This window comes from Lipotes vexillifer, unplaced genomic scaffold (genome assembly GCF_000442215.2).
Source record: "Lipotes vexillifer unplaced genomic scaffold, Lipotes_vexillifer_v1.1 scaffold914, whole genome shotgun sequence".
Taxonomy (NCBI): domain Eukaryota; kingdom Metazoa; phylum Chordata; class Mammalia; order Artiodactyla; family Lipotidae; genus Lipotes; species Lipotes vexillifer.
Window position 1 is genome coordinate 2,461,458 of NW_006780388.1, and position 18,044 is coordinate 2,479,501.

Below are 18,044 nucleotides of genomic sequence, written 5' to 3' on the forward strand. Positions count from 1 at the left end.
TCCTGCTGGCGGGAGGTTGACCACTTCCCATGCTTATTGGGCTATAAGCATCGCTTCTTCTGCGTGTTGCATGTTTACGGCTTATGTATTAACATCAACCATTTGTGTTGCAACATTTTCTAATTTGTTGCTGCCTTTTAATTTCGTGGGATTTTTTCCCCCTGCAGATGGGATTAATGGGTTATATTTTCCTTTGTTATTTCTTCTTAGAAAGTACTTCCCTACCCAATAAGTAAAAGAATATTCATCAATTTCTTTTGGTTTGCTTTGTGATTTCATGTAGGTGTATAGGTATCGAAGAGTGCCTTATAGGCCGACATACTCAAAAAATGTTATGTGTGGGAATTCCTTGGTGGTCTCGTGGTTAGGATTCAGCACTTTCCCTGCTGTGGCCTGGGTTCAATCCCTGGTCGGGGAACTGAGATCCTGCTAGTTGTGCGGCATGGCCAAAAAAAAAGGTTATTAAAAAAGAAATGTTACATGGGGGGAGAAAGGGTATGCAAGGGAAGAACAAAGCCTAACTTTTTTTTTTTTTTGAGAAGGCATCTCAACCTTCCTTTGCTCCTCCCCCATACAGCACAGAAGTGATTATTTAGAAACAAATTATCTAGAAAGTCACTGAGAAGTGACTCATCACTCGGTCTTTTTCTTCAGGTTTGAAAGTCTTTTTGCTAAACTTGAGAAGAAGCAGAAGGAGCTGGGCATCGCCAGCTTCGGGGCCTCTGTCACCACCATGGAGGAAGTCTTCCTGCGGTAAGTAAACGTGCGTCTGCATCTGTCTAGGGCTCAGCCTTGATGATTTTTCCAACGTGTGATAATAAAGCAATCCCCTTGATTGTCATCTGGAACGCCCATCTGAGGTGGACCTACAGCCCGGGGGGGTGGGCAGCAGGGCAGTGGGCCGGCTGTCAGGGCCCGAGTTCACATCACAGCCCTATATTAACACTTGCACAGACTCAGCCAGGTTCCTGACACGCGCAGTGACTCAGACAGCAGAGCAGCCGAGCTCTGATCACTGGAAACTCCACTCCCACGTTGTGAGTGTGTTGGCATCTTCCCTGGGGCCCCTCCCGGGAGCACCTCAGCAGCATCAGGCTGGCCAAGCTCCTCTCAGGTCTAGGTAATGATCCCAGAGTGTGTTTCCATCTTTGATGAAGATGTGAAATTTAGCCTTCACCCCTCAGAGCTACGGGGTGAGCTCCAGATGGTTAATACATTGGTCAAACATTGTTTGAATGCTTTATTTAGCAGATACAGTGCTAAGAACAAGAAATACAAAAACTGTGAGATAGATGTTTTTCCTTGAGGATCGCATACCCTACAGGAGGCAACAGGATAAGTGAATATAAGTACAGTGCCATTTGAGTCGGGTGGCTCCCTGGCTTCGGTGCGGCGCCAACACCAGGCTCCGCCACAAGGCCTGGCAGCCTTACCACCCACCCGTCCTCCACACACCCGTTTCTGTCGCACCTGTCCCAGTGTTGCCTCTTCTGGAACACACTCTTCTGCTCCCTGGTCTCAGAGTGACAGTGAGCACCTCAAGCTGCAGTGTCCTGTATTGTGACAAGCCCTCCTGGTGCTGCCATCGTGCCTCAAGCCCCATCCTGTCCCTCTGGAAAGCCCGGGTTATAAATGCTGACTTCGATCAGTCTCCCTGGGAGACCAGGAGGCCCCCATGGGCAGGGCCCTGTCTAGTTGTCTCTCTCCTGGACTTTGCTTGGCTGCCATAGCTGGTGTCCTGGAGATACTTATCGATGAATGAGTGAATGAACAAATGAAGTCCCAGCTGATAGAGCAGATGGCGCTCTGCTTTAGTGCCCCTGACAGTCGCCCACCTTTGCTGCCCCTCTCCCTCCCTGAGGAGCCGAGTTGTGACTGGGCCTCCATGTCTCCACCAGGGTCGGTAAGCTTGTGGACACCAGCATGGACATCCAAGCCATCCAGCTCCCTGCCCTGCAGTACCAGCACGAGAGGCGGGCGAGCGACTGGGCCGTGGACAGCCACCTGTGTGGGATGATGGACCCAACTGACGGCGGCGGCACCCTGATTGAGGAGAACCCTGCCGTCAGGCTCAACACCGGGGTGAGACTGCGTGACCTCGAGCACTGCATGCGTTAGAGGCCGCGGGGGCAGATGTGAGCATAGGGAGGGTCAGCACTCTGGGAAGAGGGCAGATTACAGCTCGTGCTCCCATGGGCTGGCAGGCAGAAGGAAAACCCGGAACATTTTAGTCGAGTACCTGTCGTTTCTCATTGTTCTAACCTGGCCACTCACAAATAAGGGTGAACACTGCTTATAAGGCTAACAGTGCCCCGTGTACTGAGAGCTTAGAGCTTGCTATGTGCCCGGCACCCAGTGAGACAGAGGGCAGCACCGGTCCCATTTTACAGACGGGAAGCGGAGGCCTGGGCCAAGGTCGAATGGGCAGCACATGGCGGAGCTGGGCTGTGGTCCCTGCCGGCCTGACCTGCACTTAGAGGACAGTGAAGGGCTGAGCGTGAGGAATATAGGCAGTGGGGGGAGGTTTGTCCATCTCCTCTGCTGTGAGGTTGGCCAGAGTCCTCTGACCAGGAGCACGGGGAAAGCAGAGGCCTCGGCTCCACTCTGGAATAGCAGAGGGTCCGTTAACCTCCTTCGATGGTGGAATAGTGCCTGCCCTGCCGCCACAGCTGATGTGAGACCCCGAGGGCCCATTTGGGATCTATGGGGATGTGTTCTTGTGGGTCTTCCATGTCATCAACTGGGCCCCAGGAGAAGCCCTGGGACCCCAGGCTCATGTGCAGACCGTGCCTGCTGCTGGAGGGCGGGGTCAGGCACTGGCTCTGTGGTGGCGGTTGTATCACCCTCATCCCCTCTGTCGCAGCTGGCCCTCCACTGCCAGCAGTTCTGGGCCATGTTCCTGAAGAAGGCCGCATACAGCTGGCGGGAGTGGAAGATGGTAACAGCCCAGGTCCTGGTCCCTCTGACATGCATCACCCTGGCCCTCCTGGCCATCAACTACTCCTCTGAGATCTTCGATGACCCCCTCCTGAAGCTGACCTTGACCGAGTATGGCAGAACCATCGTGCCCTTCTCGGTTCCCGGGACCTCTCCGCTGGATCAGCAGCTGTCAGAGCATTTGAAAGACATGCTGCAGGCTGAGGACCAGGAACCTCGAGAGGTGCTGGGTAAGGGGTGTCCCCAGGCGGCTTGGGGCCCAAGTTGTGCTGTCAGAGCCTGCTTCTCAATCAAGGCACTGTGGACATTTGGGGTCGTTCTTTGCTTAGCAGCATTCCTGGCATCACCCCACTCCAGACATTGCCAGGTGTCCCTTGGGGGAGAAAATCTTTGCCCTGAGTCAAAGGAAGACAAAAGTCCACGTCTCTAGGGCTAAACTATGTCCAGGCCGTCATTTACAGAAGTCAGATTCTTCAGGACCATTTACAAATGAAATGTAAAACCTCAGCAATGTTTACGTTACCTTTTTTTGTTTGAGAGGACGGTCACATATGCCTTATGTGACATGGTGTTTTCTTATCACATCCTAAAACCGAAACTATCTCGTGTCCCTGGCGGTGGCAGTTGGACACTGCCCTGGCTTTAGAGCTGGTGTAGCACTCTAGTTAAATGGAATATGCTTGAAGTTTTTCACATTTTTCTTCTCCCCTCCCACTTCCTGGCCAGCAGCTTTGAGGTTCAGCACGCTGATGGTTCCAAAATCTTGGCAGGAGTCAGGTTCCTCTTTAGGAAAATGTCGAACGTATCAACGGCCTAGAGCAGGCCGGCACTGCCAGGGGCACCGCTGCCAGAAGGAGCTGCTGCAGCCGGAGTCCCTGCTTGGCCTGCCAGTGATCAGGTCCCTGAGTAGCCCTACTAACAGTGGTGGGCACCTTGTTTGTCACCCCCATTCCATCCCATCTTGTTTTCTGGCTGTCACTCAGCCTGGCGTGAAGATTTCAGGGCTGTCATGGTGCATGGTGGCTCCAGGGATTTAGAACAGTGCCATAGATGCCCGGCCCTGGGAGGGTGTGGAAGGCCAGACTGCCTGCTCCCTCATGGAGCGTGGGGACTTTCAGTCCTGAGCACCTTACTGTGGGTGAATTACGCTGCACCTAACGCACCTGACCCTTTTCCTTGTGTGCCAAGAGCCACAGCAGACCTTGCCGGGAGCCTCTATAACTGTCTCCATTAGGATTCACCAACGGGTCCCTGTCCCCTCACTGACACTGGGGTCCCACAGTGTGGGTGTCATCACTGTCCCCAGGCGACAGCTGAGTGAGAGGCAAGGCGGGAGCAGTGAGCGTGTGTGAGATGCTGGTTCCCTGCAGCCGTGCGGCCAGCTCTGGGCTGGGCAGTGTGTGCTTGTGAGCTAGTGGAACTGAATGCCCCCAAGGTCACTCGTGGGTGGGCAGCTGACCGCACCCCCATCAGAACCCCCACTTACTCTGTGCCGCAGCTAAGGAGCAAAGTGACGGGCCTGGCATGATTAGGATTCTGTTGCTGCCCTTGGGTTGCAGGAGAATGCCAGGCATATGGGCTGCCCAGAACCCAACTGCCCAGAGAATCTGATGTGAAGTGGGGATTCGCTGGAGCTCATCCACGTGCCAAGAGAACAGCTCCTTCTCCCAGGGCCTTCTCCCTCAGTCCACTCTTTTTAAAAACTCTTTTTTTTTTTCCCATGATTATAAAAGGGTACTTACGGGCTTCCCTGGTGGCGCAGTGGTTGAGAGTCCGCCTGCCGAAGCAGGGGACACGGGTTCGTGCCCCAGTCCGGGAAGATCCCACATGCCGCGGAGCGGCTAGGCCCGTGAGCCATGGCTGCTGAGGCTGTGTGTCCGGAGCCTGTGCTCAGCAACGGGAGAGGCCACAACAGTGAGAGGCCCGCATACCGCAAAAAAATAAAATAAAAAAAAATAAAAGGGTACTTATTCCTTCTATGAAAACTGGAAAAACAGAGATATAGAGGTGTATAGAGTCCAGTGTAATTGCACCCTTGGAGGTAGCCCCTCACCCACCCCCGTGGTCCTGAGGGCTGGTCCAAGCCCACCTAGGGCCACCCCTCCCTGTACCTGACTGGGAGCTTCACCCTTCAGGCCGCTCAGAGGTTTCCACAGCTCTGACTTCTGGACGCTCACCTCCTCCTCATCCAGCCTTCTCCCTGCCACATTGACCCTGGCCCAGGTCCAGCCCCTGTATCTCTGAGAGGCCCTTTAGTGTGTGTATGTGTGTGAGCAGGGGCTTTGTGGGGGAGAAGGAAGAGCCTGCCCTGCCACTCAGCTTCTGTGGCTATGGGGGTGTCCCCCCCGAGGCCTGCAGCCCTAGGTCCTGCTGCTCCCACCGTGTGGCCCCATGGTCCATGGACAGCGTGCGGGTGGAAGGTGATGCAATCTTTCTGCTGTTCCTCCGGCCTTTCAGAGCCCCACAGAGCAGGGCCTCGGAGGGGGACGCAGGAGGCTGCTGACTCTGCCATTGCCCACCCCCAGGTGACCTGGAGGAGTTCCTGATTTTCAGGGCCTCGGTGGAGGGGGGCGGCTTTAACGAGCGGTGCCTGGTGGCGACATCCTTCAGAGACGTGGGCGAGCGCACGGTGGTCACTGCCCTGTTCAACAACCAGGCGTACCACTCACCGGCCACCGCGCTGGCCATCGTGGACAACCTTCTGTTCAAGCTGCTGTGCGGCCCTCAGGCCTCCATCATGGTCTCCAACTACCCTCAGCCCCGGAGTGCCCTGCAGGCCGCCAAGGATCAGTTCAACGAGTATGTGCACTGTCCCCCCCCTCAGGACCCCATCCCCGCATGGTCAGGACCTGGCCCAGCCCAGTCAGGACCCTGCTCCCATCAGGTCAGGACCCCGCACAAGGACTGACCACCTCAGGCACTGCCAGGGACCCCCAAGGGCCACGGCGGTAAAAACAGCATTGTTTCTGCCCTCAGGAATCTCCCAGTTCTTGGCTGGGGACTCCTGCCCCACTTCCTTCTCGGCCTTCCACACTCAGCCTTCCCTTGGACAGCAGATAAGCTGGTGAGACCACAGCCCCCATACACCCAGGCCCCACAGGAGACTCCTGATGATTTGGAGGGCCGTGCCCTCTTCCCAAATCTGCACCCGGCTCTTGCTGGCCACTGCCCCTAGGGGATCCGAGTGTCTGCTCCCGTCCAGCCTGCATCACACAGCTATTGTGTGTGTTGCTGCCCCTCGGTGGCCTCAAGTCAGGGAACCCATTGGGCATCTCTGTCCTTAGGCCTGTCACACCATCATGTGTGTGGGACTCTCCCTCTTCCTCGTTGCAGAGTCCCCAGACCTCTGGGGACTGTCCAGAGGAAGCCAGAAAAATCAATGAATTTCAGAACAGTCATCCCACCTCAGGGCAGTTAATCAGTGGGGGGCGGCTTCATCCCCACTTCCCATTTTAGACTGCCCTGGCCCTCTAGTGTCTTCTTCCCCCTCTGCTCCCTCCCGTCCCCACCACGGGGAATCAGGGAAGCAGAGACACCACTGCGGTCCTTTGTTCTCACTATGCTGGGGATCAGGCTGAGGAGTTGGGCTTAGTAGGGTGACAGTGGACAAGGAACAGGAGTTTTTGTTTTGTTGTAACAGCTCTAGGAGATATAATCCACCTGCCATACAGTTCACCTGTTCACGGTGTACAGCTGAATAGTTTCTAGTGTATTCAGAGTCGTGGAGACATCACCACAATATAATTTTATTGAACGTTTTCATTATCCCTGAAAGAAACCCCGGGACCACTGGCAGTCACTCCCCATTCCTCTTTCCTCCACCTCTAAGCAGCCAGGAGTCTGCTTTCTGTCTCCGTGGATTTGCCTGTCCTGGACATTTCATGTAGATGGAATCAGATACCACGTGTGTGGCCTTTCATGACTGGCTTCTTTCACTCTCGAGGCTCATCCACGTTGTGTTAGCACTTCACTCAGTACATAGCATCCATTTGTCCCAGCACCATTTGTTGAACCTTTCGTGGTGTGGGGTGTTTTAAGCTACAGGTTAATGCTGTCAGCGCTGGTTTCTAGAACATGTTGCTGGCACGTGAGTGTCCTGCCCACTCAAGAGTGGGGAGACGGCCGCCACCCTGATGCTGTGCCCGACAGCGGGTCTGACTGGGGCAGCCAGAGAGAGCGAGGTGGAGGTCTCAGATCCATACCTGAGTGTCTGTGGGAGTGGGTGGCACGGGTACAGATTGAAGGCAACTGGGAGAGTGGCACTGCCATCATTGGGGATAGGATGTCCAGAGGAGGAGCTGTTCTCAGGGGGATGGAATTTTCCTGGTGCAGAGACCCTGAGGCTCTCATGTTCTCCCTTAAACCCTTTAGTGGCTGGGCTACTGCATCACCTGCTTTGGACAGTAGTGACCCAGCACTTGATACCCCCACCTGCCTGGACATGCTGTGCTCTGTCCCTGACCTGTCGGTGCGCCCCCTCCTCACCCCCACAGGGGCCGGAAGGGATTCGACATCGCTCTCAACTTGCTCTTCGCCATGGCGTTCTTGTCCAGCACGTTCTCCATCCTGGCGGTCAGCGAGAGGGCCGTCCAGGCCAAGCACATGCAGTTTGTGAGCGGAGTCCACGTGGCTACTTTCTGGCTCTCGGCTCTGCTGTGGGACCTCATGTCCTTCCTCGTCCCCAGTCTGCTGCTGCTGGTGAGCTGCATGGTGCTGGGGCCCTTCCCCCACGTGTCCAGGGGGCTTGCCTTGGGGACCCTGCGTGGACTGAAACCAGCCTGGGGTCCATTCTGGCAGCTCAGCCCCCGTTGTGGGAGGAGATTGGGAACGCCCTTGCCTGTCTGCACACCCCCAGCCTCTGCCCCACTTTGGTAGGTAGGGCCCTGGAGCAGGTGCCCTGGTGGACAGCTCCCTATTTCCTCAGGGAGGATACCAGAAGAGACTTGGAGGTGGGTGGGGGGCAGACACGGCCAGAGGGGCTGATGGGCCTGTGCTCATGCGCCCCCTGAGGGCATGCCGGCCACCTGTCTGTGCTGCTGCAGGTGGTGTTCAAAGCCTTCGACGTGCACGCCTTCACGCAGGACGGCCACGTGGCCGACGCCCTGCTGCTGCTCATGCTCTATGGCTGGGCCATCATCCCCCTCATGTACCTGATGAGCTTCTTTTTCTCGGGGGCGGCCACTGCCTACACGAGGCTGACCATATTCAACATCTTGTCGGGCATCGCCACTTTCCTCGTGGTCACCATCATGCGCATCCCAGGTGGGAGCCAGGAGACCACCTCCCTGCACTCCCATCCCTGCACCCACAGAGCCGCTCAGCCCGATGGGGGAGGCCCAGATGGGGGCACCGGGCAGGCCGGTGGGGCCGCCTGCCAGAGGTGCTGCCCCAGAGGTCTGGTGCCTGATCCCTGGGGGAGGCACAGCTGGCTATGCAGGGAACTCCAGAAACCTGCCCTTCCCGATTGCTCTGTTCTTGGAGGCAGGTGCGGTGTGTCCTCCAGCGCTGACTTGTCTGTGCCTCCTCCCCACAGCGGTCAAGTTAGAAGAACTTTCCAGAACCCTGGACCGCGTGTTCCTGGTGCTGCCCAACCACTGTTTGGGGATGGCGGTCAGCAGCTTCTACGAGAACTACGAGACAAGGAGGTACTGCACCTCCTCCGAAGTGGCAGCCCACTACTGCCGGAAACACAGTGAGTGTCCAGGCCTCTCGGGACAGCCTGTCCCCCATCACAGGCACAAGGGCCACCTCGCATGGTGAAGCCACCAAAATGCAGGAGATGCTTGGGGCCCCCGTGTGGCAGTGACACACCCTTGGAAGCCCAGTGGGCCCTGTGCCAGCACATCCTCCACCCTGGGGGCTGAGCGCAGGCACCTCACGGTCCCAGAGAGAGGGTCGTGGGCTGGGACCCCGGAGGGGAGGGGTGCTCAGGGCATGGGCACAGCACCCTATCCCTTGCTTGCACAGACATCCAGTACCAGGAGAACTTCTATGCATGGAGTGCTCCGGGGGTTGGCAGGTTCGTGACCTCCATGGCTACCTCAGGGTTTGCCTACCTCACCCTGCTCTTCCTCATTGAGACCGATCTGCTGTGGAGGCTGAAGGCCTGCCTGTGTGCCTTCCAGAGGAGGCGGGCGCTGGTGAGTGGTTCCGGGGCCCCCATCTGGCCTCTGGCTGCTCTGCATTGGGCGCCCTCCAACCGAGGTTGGGCTTCCTTGAGGCCACCACACAGGGAGGGCCTCAGCACTGGCCACAGCCTGGCTGCGCGTCCACCGGAAGCGCTCACAGCCTGGGAGGGGCTGTGGCCTCACCACCCCCAGGGGCTCTCTGTCCCAAGACCCTGAAGCCATGGAGTCGAGGGAGCCTGGGGCCTCAGGGACTATGGTCTCAGAGGAGGCGTGTGGGCTGGGGCGCCCTCATGTTTGTCACATACATTCTCTCCCTAAACAAACAAAACCTGTTGAAACAGCATTGGATGGACAGGAACCCAGGGCTAATTGGGGCTAAGATATTATGACTTTTCTAAGAAAAGGGGTTTCATGGTTTTCTCCATGAGTCCTGCACCATCCTTGTCCCTCAGGTAGTTTGTGTCTCCTCGAGGCAAATGTTAGCCCTTACGGCTGCCCAGCTCTCCTTGTGGGAGGTCTGAGTCAGCACACGGGCTGAGCTGGGGTGAGTAGTTTAGCCCTTCCTCCCATGGGGAAGGACCGCTCTGGCGGGAGCTCACCCTGGTGGTCTTTCTCCGGAACAGACAGAAGTGTACACCCGGACGTCGGTGCTTCCTGAAGACCAGGATGTGGTGGATGAGAGGAACCGCATCCTGGCCCCCAGCCTGGACTCCCTGCTGGACACGCCTCTGATTATCAAGGAGCTCTCCAAGGTGAGGCGGGCCCTACCCCCCGGCCGCCCCCACAGCTGGCTCCCGGCTGTCCGCAGGCCTCCCCACAGCTGTGTTTTCTCCCGGGCACTGTGCAGGTGTATGAGCAGCGAGCGCCCCTCCTCGCCGTGGACAAGGTCTCCCTCGCAGTCCAGAAAGGGGAGTGCTTCGGCCTGCTGGGTTTCAACGGAGCCGGCAAAACCACGACTTTCAAAATGCTGACCGGGGAGGAGACCATTACTTCTGGGGACGCCTTTGTTGGGGGCTACAGCATTAGCTCTGACATCGGGAAGGTGGGTACAGCCAGGGAGGCAAGGGGGAGGGCACCCGGGAGGTAGGGATGGGGCTTGTCTCTGGCTCATGGTTCATGGACAGCAGGACAAGGCAGTGACCACGGCCAAAGGTAAGCAAGTGATGAGGAGAAGACTGAGGAGATTCCAGCCCCCTCGGCCAGAAGGGGCCAGGCCTGGCAGGCGGGCCGAGACCGGGTCCCTCCCAGAGAAGCAGCTTCTCTGGACCTGGGCACAGAGTGGCACCACAGAACTCTGCCCACTGGAAAGAACTCTAGTCTGTGCGCGTAGATGTATAATAATGGTGTTCTGGGCTGTTCAAACCAGGCGTCCCACCGAAAACCAAAAGCAGGATAAAATGTTAATGACAAACCACATGGTTAAGAGCATCTAAGAGCCCGAGGCATGGTGAAGACCTCTGCAATCTGCAAGCCCCGAGAGGCTCCACCGGAGCGACCCTGCACAGAGGGTGCTGTGGTCCCAGTGACTGGGTTTAGGGACCTTATCGAGTGTATGGGGCAGAAACAAAGGGCCACCCCTCTACGTTAGGATGAAGCAGGCCACCATCCTGCTCTCCCTACCCCCGGGGATTGCATGGACGGTTTCCCGTGTGCTGAGCAGGGCAGGGGAAGGAACAGAGAAGATGCCTGTGCCTGGGAATGACTGCATCTCCTGAACTGGCAGCAGGGGCTTCCAGGTGGCTCTGCCCCCACACTGCAGCTCACTCTCTTTGCAGGAAGGCTTTCATCCTAGGCCTCCAAGAGCCCCTCACATAGTGCTTCAAGGCCTGTGAGCAGTGCAAAAGCAAAGCAAACAAAGCAGACAGGGTGCTGTGGCTGGAGCCACAGACACAAGGGCTCCACAGCAAGACAAGCCCACCACTTTGGATTTGCCATTACCAGACCCAGATTATAAAACAACTGTGTTACTATGTTCAAAGAAATAGACAAGATTGAAATTATATGCAAGGAAGAGGAAACTGTAAATGTGATCTAGGAAATGGAGGCAAGGTGAGAAGTCTGAAATACGTTTAATCTGGTAGTAACTGCCATGGTCATGGCCAAGAACTTTCCCAGACCAATTAAGAACAGATTCCGGAAGTCTAAGAACCCCAAAGAGGTTAAAGAAAAAGAAACCACATCTCTGGAATCCACAGAAACCAGGCTTGCCTGTCCCCACCAGCTGCCGAATGTGGCTGGAGGTGGAGGCCTGCCACGCAGCATCCTGGCTGTGCTGAACGTAGCCACTTGCTCCGAGACCAGCTACCATGCCATCTGCCCAGGTGACACCCCACCCCAAAGGTGTTGCCAGCAAACATCTCTTAACAGAGGAGGAAAAAGAAAGGTCCCAGCACACATTAGATGTTTGTCAAGCGTCTAATGAACAGGTATCTGTCAGCTGTAAAGCATTGCGTGGACACAGTCACTTTGTATAATCAATGCATTCTTGCACCCGTCCGCCCCTGTGCTGCCTGGGGTAGACTGGTCTCTGGCCTGTCTCTGACCCCTGGGTGGGGGGCAGTCTGGGTCCCGGTGCCTACCCCGCCACTGAGCCAGCCGAGCCCCTCCAGCAACCCCAACAAAGTGCTGCTCGGCAAACTTTGGCAGTGGGAGGCCACCAGGGCCTGTGCACCAACTGAGGGACCACCCTAGACAGATCCCCTGAGAGAAACCCTCTGACCTGCTGTCTCCTGGCTGTGCTCCAACCCCAGATGCGGCAGCGGATTGGCTACTGCCCCCAGTTTGATGCCCTGCTGGACCACATGACGGGCCGGGAGACACTGGTCATGTATGCCCGGCTCCGGGGTGTCCCCGAGTGCTACATCGGTGCCTGCGTGGAGAACACGCTGCGGGGCTTGCTCCTGGAGCCGCACGCCAACAAGCTGGTCAGGACGTACAGGTGCGCCTGCGTCCCAGCCCCTGCCCTGCCCCCCGCCTCAGTGACCTCAGGCCTTCCCAGGGTGGAGTCAGGCTCTCCATTACCATAGAGCCGGAGGCACACGGGTCAGGGGCTGGAGCTTCCACCCGTCATTCCAGGATCAGTGAGGATTTGGCAGCATGGCCCAGGCAGGTCCAGATGAGAGGGGCTGCCCCTCAGGTTCCTGCCACCTGGAGGCACAGCCAGGACCCCCTGTCAGGCCCCCTTAGATGCGGACAGGTGGTGTTACTGCTCTGTGTGGGGCTGTGGACCAATCCCCTGGGCACAGCTCTCTCTAGGGCTTCCTACTCTATGAAGTGGGCTTTCCAGGCATGCTCACCTCATTCTTCTTCACCTGAGACACTCTGCCATCACTGCCCGGTCCTGTGCTGGGACCCGGGGAGCCCACGCTAATCATCCGCCTTGCCTTCCCCTGCACCCTCTCTGCCCTAGCGGCGGCAACAAGCGGAAGCTCAGCACCGGCATCGCCCTTCTTGGAGAGCCAGCAGTCATCTTCCTGGACGAGCCGTCCACTGGCATGGACCCTGTGGCCCGGCGCCTGCTCTGGGACACCGTGGCAAGGGCCCGCGAGTCTGGAAAGGCCATCGTCATCGGCGCCTGCTCTGGGACACCGTGGCAAGGGCCCGCGAGTCTGGAAAGGCCATCGTCATCACCTCCCACAGGTAAAGCCAGGACCGGGGCTGTAGGAGGGGTGGGCCGGGAGGGGCTGGGTGGACAGAAGACCTGTCAGCATCTGGTGAAGAGTCTGAGGAGAATCCCTAGGCTCTACCATGTGGGCCACATCCTGAGCATGGGAATCAGGAACAGCCTGATCTGGGCATCAGTACTTTCCCATGTGCACAGCTTTTGATGTGGAGGGTGGGCATCAGCATTCCCCAGTGCTATATCAGGCCTACACTCCCTCTCCTCAGCATGGAGGAGTGTGAGGCCTTGTGCACCCGGCTGGCCATCATGGTGCAGGGTCAGTTCAAGTGCCTGGGCAGCCCACAGCACCTCAAGAGCAAGTTTGGCAGTGGCTACTCCCTACGGGCCAAGATCCGGAGTGACAGGCAGCAGGAGGCCCTGGAAGAGTTCAAGGCATTCGTGGACCTGACCTTCCCAGGTGTGTGCTGCTGTGCAGAGGTCATCTGTGCGTCTGTCCATCCCTGAGCCCTGGGACGAGGGCTATGATTCCAGGGGCCTGGGCCGCCCTCCCCTGGCCATCCAGCCCAGCCCTCAGGGGGACACGGTCTCTCCTTTGTGCAGGCAGCGTCCTGGAGGATGAGCACCAAGGGATGGTCCATTACCACCTACCTGGCAATGACCTCAGCTGGGCAAAGGTGAGCTTGGGCCCCACTGGACCTCCAGCAGTTGCTCCTTCTCCAGCCAGCTCTTTCCAAGGAGGAATCACTTTCAGTTTCTGCTCTAACACTCACCCTAATATCTGCTAGGTTTGGGGGTTTATACCTCAAATATCTCAGTTGGAAAAAAAATGGTGCAAAAAAGGAGACTGGCCCAGAGAGGTAACACATCTTGCCCAAAGGTCATACTCTGAGCTGGGAAGAGTCAGGAGGAAGCATGGTGCTGGGGCCTGCTCGCCCCATGCAGGGGTAGGATCTCTGGTGGCCTTACCATCCCCTATGGCCAGAGGAGTCCCAGACCAGCTGAGGAGCCAGGCCCTGCCTTGTTAACAGTGGCTTTTCTGCTTCCAAAGGTGTTTGGTGTTCTGGAGAAGGCCAAGGAGAAGTATGGCATGGACGACTACTCTGTGAGCCAGATCTCGCTGGAGCAGGTCTTCCTGAGCTTCGCCCACCTGCAGCCACCTGTCGAGGACGAGGGGCCGTGAGGAGCCAGGCTCACGGATGGGCATCCTCTCTCGCTCTGAGTTCACCTCATCCTGCACCTTTATTTCTGATCACTCTTTTCTACAATGGATTCAAGAATCAAGGCACAGTATGGACTGGGTGTGTTGCGCCCTCACGCCGGGAAGCAGCATGGGAATGTCCGCGTCTCAGGCATTCTGAAGCCCGCTGTCCAGAACTCAAGATCCCCACCAAGAGCATGTCGGGCAGTCTGTGTGGGCAGGCTGTGGGGTCTGGGCGGAGAGCTGTCCCAGAAGGGGCCTCACTGACCCAGGGGTCAAGAGTACCCAGCCATATCCCTGCATTCGCACCTGGTACGGAGCTTCCCTGGGGTGAAAGGGGAGGCCTGCAGGACAGTGGGCATCGGGCTCACCAGGCTGCCCAGGATGGACAGAAAGACGCCTGTCGCTGTCCGCAGGGCAGATGCAGCTGAATTAGGCACTGAGGTCTTGGTTTCCAGTGCAGCTGGGTGTCCTGGAGTCCCTCTCCTGAGAGGGTGGACACTGCACCAGACAGAGCCAGCCTTGAGCCTAGTGTCATCCCACCAGCATCTTCCAGAGTGACCAGTGAGGGGAGGGGTGAGCCACAGGCCGGGAGGCCAGTTGGGGACCATCATGGGGCTGAGTGGCCACCCATGGAGGGCACACCTAGGGCGTGGTGACTGTCCGCAAAATAAAGGCTGGGAGGGAACATGACCGTGGTCTGTGAGTCACGAGGTGGGCCCGTGGGCCCCATCACCCAGCGCAGTCCCAGCACGAGCCTCCTGTATGAAGTTCCAGACAAAAACAAGTGCTCGTTTTTCCCAATACGTAGTCAATTTACAGAACTTGCTGCTGTGGAATGAGCCAAAAATGCAAGTGCACAATCAGGGTAGCTAAATGGCCACCTGAAAGACCCTTCATCCAGGACGAGGAAAGAGGCATGTAGGGTTGGCAGAGGAGGGTGTGGAGCTGGGTGGGCAGGAGGTCTTTGGCTCCAGGGCCACTTGGCTTTACACCATTTTCCAGGAGAGTTTTCTTCAGCATCAGCTCGCTTTTATTAATAAGACGCACTCATTTCTTATGGCTTTTTTCTTTTTTTGCGGTACACAGGTCCCTCACTGTTGTGGCCTCTCCCGTTGCGGAGCATAGGCTCCGGACGCACAGGCTCAGTGGCCATGGCTTATGGGCCCAGCCGCTCCGTGGCATGTGGGATCTTCCCGGACCGGGGCATGAACCCATGTCCCCTGCATCGGCAGGCGGACTCTCAACCACTGCACCACCAGGGAAGCCCAATGGCTTTCTTTTTAACCTTTTTTTTTTAGTGGTTTGAGAGATGGCAATTTTTATTTGTTTGTTTATTTATTTATTTATTTATTTATTTAGCTGCATTGGGTCTTCATTGCTGTGCACGGGCTTTCTCTAGTTGCGGCGAGCAGGAGCTACTTTTCATTGCAGTACGCGAGCTTCTCATTGCGGTGGCTTCTCTTGTTGCGGAGCACAGGCTCTAGGCGCACGGACTTCAGTAGTTGTGGCTCGTGAGCTCTAGAGAGCAGGCTCAGTAGTTATGGCTCAGGGGCTTAGTTGCTCTGTGGCATGTTGGATCTTCCCGGACTAGGGATCGAACCCATGACCCCTGCATTGGCAGGAGGATTCTTAACCACTGTGCCACCAGGGAAGTCCTCTTTTGGCTTTCTAAATTTCCGTGATTTGAATCTCTGTGCCTTTTATATTACCTTAGAATTCATAGGTTTAGAAAAGACTTGTTTTCATCACTCTGGTTCATTTGGTACAGTTTCAAATTTGCATTTTTATCATTCTCTCAAAGTTTATGAACATTGCAAATAGTTTCGTTTAGTTCTTTTATTCCCTTTAAAATTCTTCCAACCATCATCATTTGGTTCCATATTATTAAAAAATAACAACAACAACAACTTAGGGGTGGTTGTGGTCCTAATCGTTGCCCAGCAGCAAGCATCTTCTGAGAGGTGGGCTGTGACTTGTCTGCAGGTGTGTGGCTGCTGTAGGTTTGCTGGTCAAGGGAGGAGGGCAGAGGCCAGCATGGCCTGGCCACGTGTCCTCCTGCAGGGCATCCTGGCCTTGTTTTTCAGCCCATGTGTTAAAGATTTAGAAATTTGACATTTTTCCCTTCAATGTCACAAAACAGTGTGAGGAAAGGTGCTCAGGACTGAAGGAACAGCATATCTGAGGCACATGCATGAGATCAGATTGCACGGGTCCAGGGAGAGGTGGGTTTGTTGACGGGAGATGAGGTGGAGAGACTGGCAGGATGGAAGCAGGGGCTGTCGTGATCGGAAACCCCTTTTGGAAGACAAGTCAGCAGCCGTGGAGAGGATGATGGAGTCACAGCCAAGGCTGCAGCAGTGGGGACAAGATGGGAGGCACACGGCAGTCAGGGGAGAGGAGCCCACGACTGTATCCACACATGGAGCTTGGGCAGTTGCAGGAGAGACAGGAAGGACCCCAGAAGCAGCAGACAGGTGCCGCTGTTAGGGTCCACGCAGCACCCCCAGGTCATCTGTGAGTCTGCTGGAAACCCACCATTGGAGCCAAGTGTCCTCAAAGAGCCAGGATTGGGGCCTTAGAAGCCCCCAGCCCTCGTGGTTTGGTTTGAGCTGTGGCACCTCCAAGCCCAGGGGCAGGGCAGGACCCACCAGCTCCCCAACAGGAGAGTCGGCCTACCCACACCCCTGCCACCTCCTGCTCCATGCCTATTCCACTTTACTCAGATCTCCAGGCCCAGATGGTCCCTAGAGATGCTGGCCCCAAACAGCTGCCACATCTGCCAGGGCCAAGGTCCTGCCTTCCCTGCCCTGCACAGTCTGGTCCGGGGCTCCGGAGGTCTAGAGACCACGTCAGGGCTGAGAGTGAGGCCTGTGGAAAAGTCCTGCCCGGCCCCACAGTGGCTCAACTGAGACAGTGGGCACATGGGCTGTCCTACAGCCTGACAGCTGCACCCAGAACCGAGGGCCCTGAGGAAGGAGGAGGGCAGCCTCGCGGGGAGGAGGGGAGCACCTCCTCTGCCTTCACCATGGGAAAGGGCTGCCGGGCAGCAGGTTACAGGAACAGCTCCTGTGGAACAAAGACTCTGCAGTGGCCTTACTGCACACATCAGAAAACTATACAGCGGTGGTTTACAAAAGACAAGAGTTTATTTCTCTGCCAAGTACAAAGTCCAGAGAAGGCAATCTAGGCATTCCATCACCAGTGGTCAAGCTCTCAGGGAGCCAGACTCCATCTGCCTGCTCCATCCAGGTGCAGGCCTCCCTCCTCAAGGTCACCTTTCAGGGCCAAGGTGCCAGTGAGACTTCCAGATAGAGTGAGCAGGAAACAGGGTGAGGAGCGGGAGGGCACAGCTGGCCGTCAACGTGCTTCTGCGTCTGTCATCATCCAGAATGCAGACACATGGCTGCACCAGACGAGGGCGCTAGGACATGCAGCCTTATATTTAGCCGGGCACCCCCCCCAAAAAAACCCCCAATACCAGGACACAACTGCAGTCTCAACCGTGATTGTAGAGGGCAGGCTGGCTTCCTCAAGAAATTGGTCCCCCCATGCATGCCTTCCTTGTCCACCTGAGCTGGTGAGACCCTGCTTCAGCCAGGAAGACCTGGGTATGGCCACTCTGTGGCCCTACCCCAGGGTCCATTTCCCCATCCACCACCCTGCCAACAGAGTGCCCTAGCCCTTTGGCTGCAGGGGCTCAGAAAAGCAAAACAAACTGGACAGTTTCTTTCTGGGAAAATTCCAATCCCAGATCTTTAGCCTAGAACTTGAGGGGAAGCCAAGGTCACCCAAGTCCCTGGGACCCCTGACCCAGTGTCACAAAGCAGCAGGCAAGAGTGAGGCAGAGAGCCCAGCAAAATGGAGGAGTGAGCTAAGGCCAGCACCTGGAGGGCAGGCTGGAAGGCAGGTCCAGGGGTGGCCACAAACCGTCTGGGGATGGCCACACCCACCAGGTGGAGGAGGAGCTGGCCCTGCCTGCCTGGCCTGGACTCACACACCCCCAGCCCAGCTTGAACTCAGGCCATTCCTTGAACACAGAGGCGGTGACGGCCTATGCCCTAGGGGAGTCAGACGACACCTGTGGGGCCAGAGCCTGGGAATGAGGGGGAAAGGTTTCCAAAATGCTAGCCAGGGGCTAGACTGCTAGCCAGGGCAG

At 56.8% G+C, this 18,044-nt stretch overlaps 1 protein-coding gene across 1 annotated transcript in view; it reads left to right on the forward strand.

The window, feature by feature from the left end:
• ABCA3 (ATP binding cassette subfamily A member 3) overlaps positions 1 to 13,867 on the forward strand; it is a 35,072-nt gene extending 21,205 nt beyond the window's left edge. The window contains exons 17-32 of the mRNA XM_007453532.1: positions 655 to 753; positions 1,899 to 2,082; positions 2,864 to 3,167; positions 5,463 to 5,736; positions 7,431 to 7,635; positions 7,980 to 8,199; positions 8,471 to 8,629; positions 8,905 to 9,077; positions 9,689 to 9,817; positions 9,913 to 10,107; positions 11,816 to 12,003; positions 12,475 to 12,622; positions 12,682 to 12,704; positions 12,954 to 13,144; positions 13,288 to 13,361; positions 13,736 to 13,867. Coding sequence (XP_007453594.1) covers positions 655 to 753; positions 1,899 to 2,082; positions 2,864 to 3,167; positions 5,463 to 5,736; positions 7,431 to 7,635; positions 7,980 to 8,199; positions 8,471 to 8,629; positions 8,905 to 9,077; positions 9,689 to 9,817; positions 9,913 to 10,107; positions 11,816 to 12,003; positions 12,475 to 12,622; positions 12,682 to 12,704; positions 12,954 to 13,144; positions 13,288 to 13,361; positions 13,736 to 13,867 — 2,698 coding nt within the window. The remainder of the gene's footprint in view (positions 1 to 654; positions 754 to 1,898; positions 2,083 to 2,863; positions 3,168 to 5,462; positions 5,737 to 7,430; positions 7,636 to 7,979; positions 8,200 to 8,470; positions 8,630 to 8,904; positions 9,078 to 9,688; positions 9,818 to 9,912; positions 10,108 to 11,815; positions 12,004 to 12,474; positions 12,623 to 12,681; positions 12,705 to 12,953; positions 13,145 to 13,287; positions 13,362 to 13,735) is intronic.
• Positions 13,868 to 18,044: the final 4,177 nt, after the last annotated feature.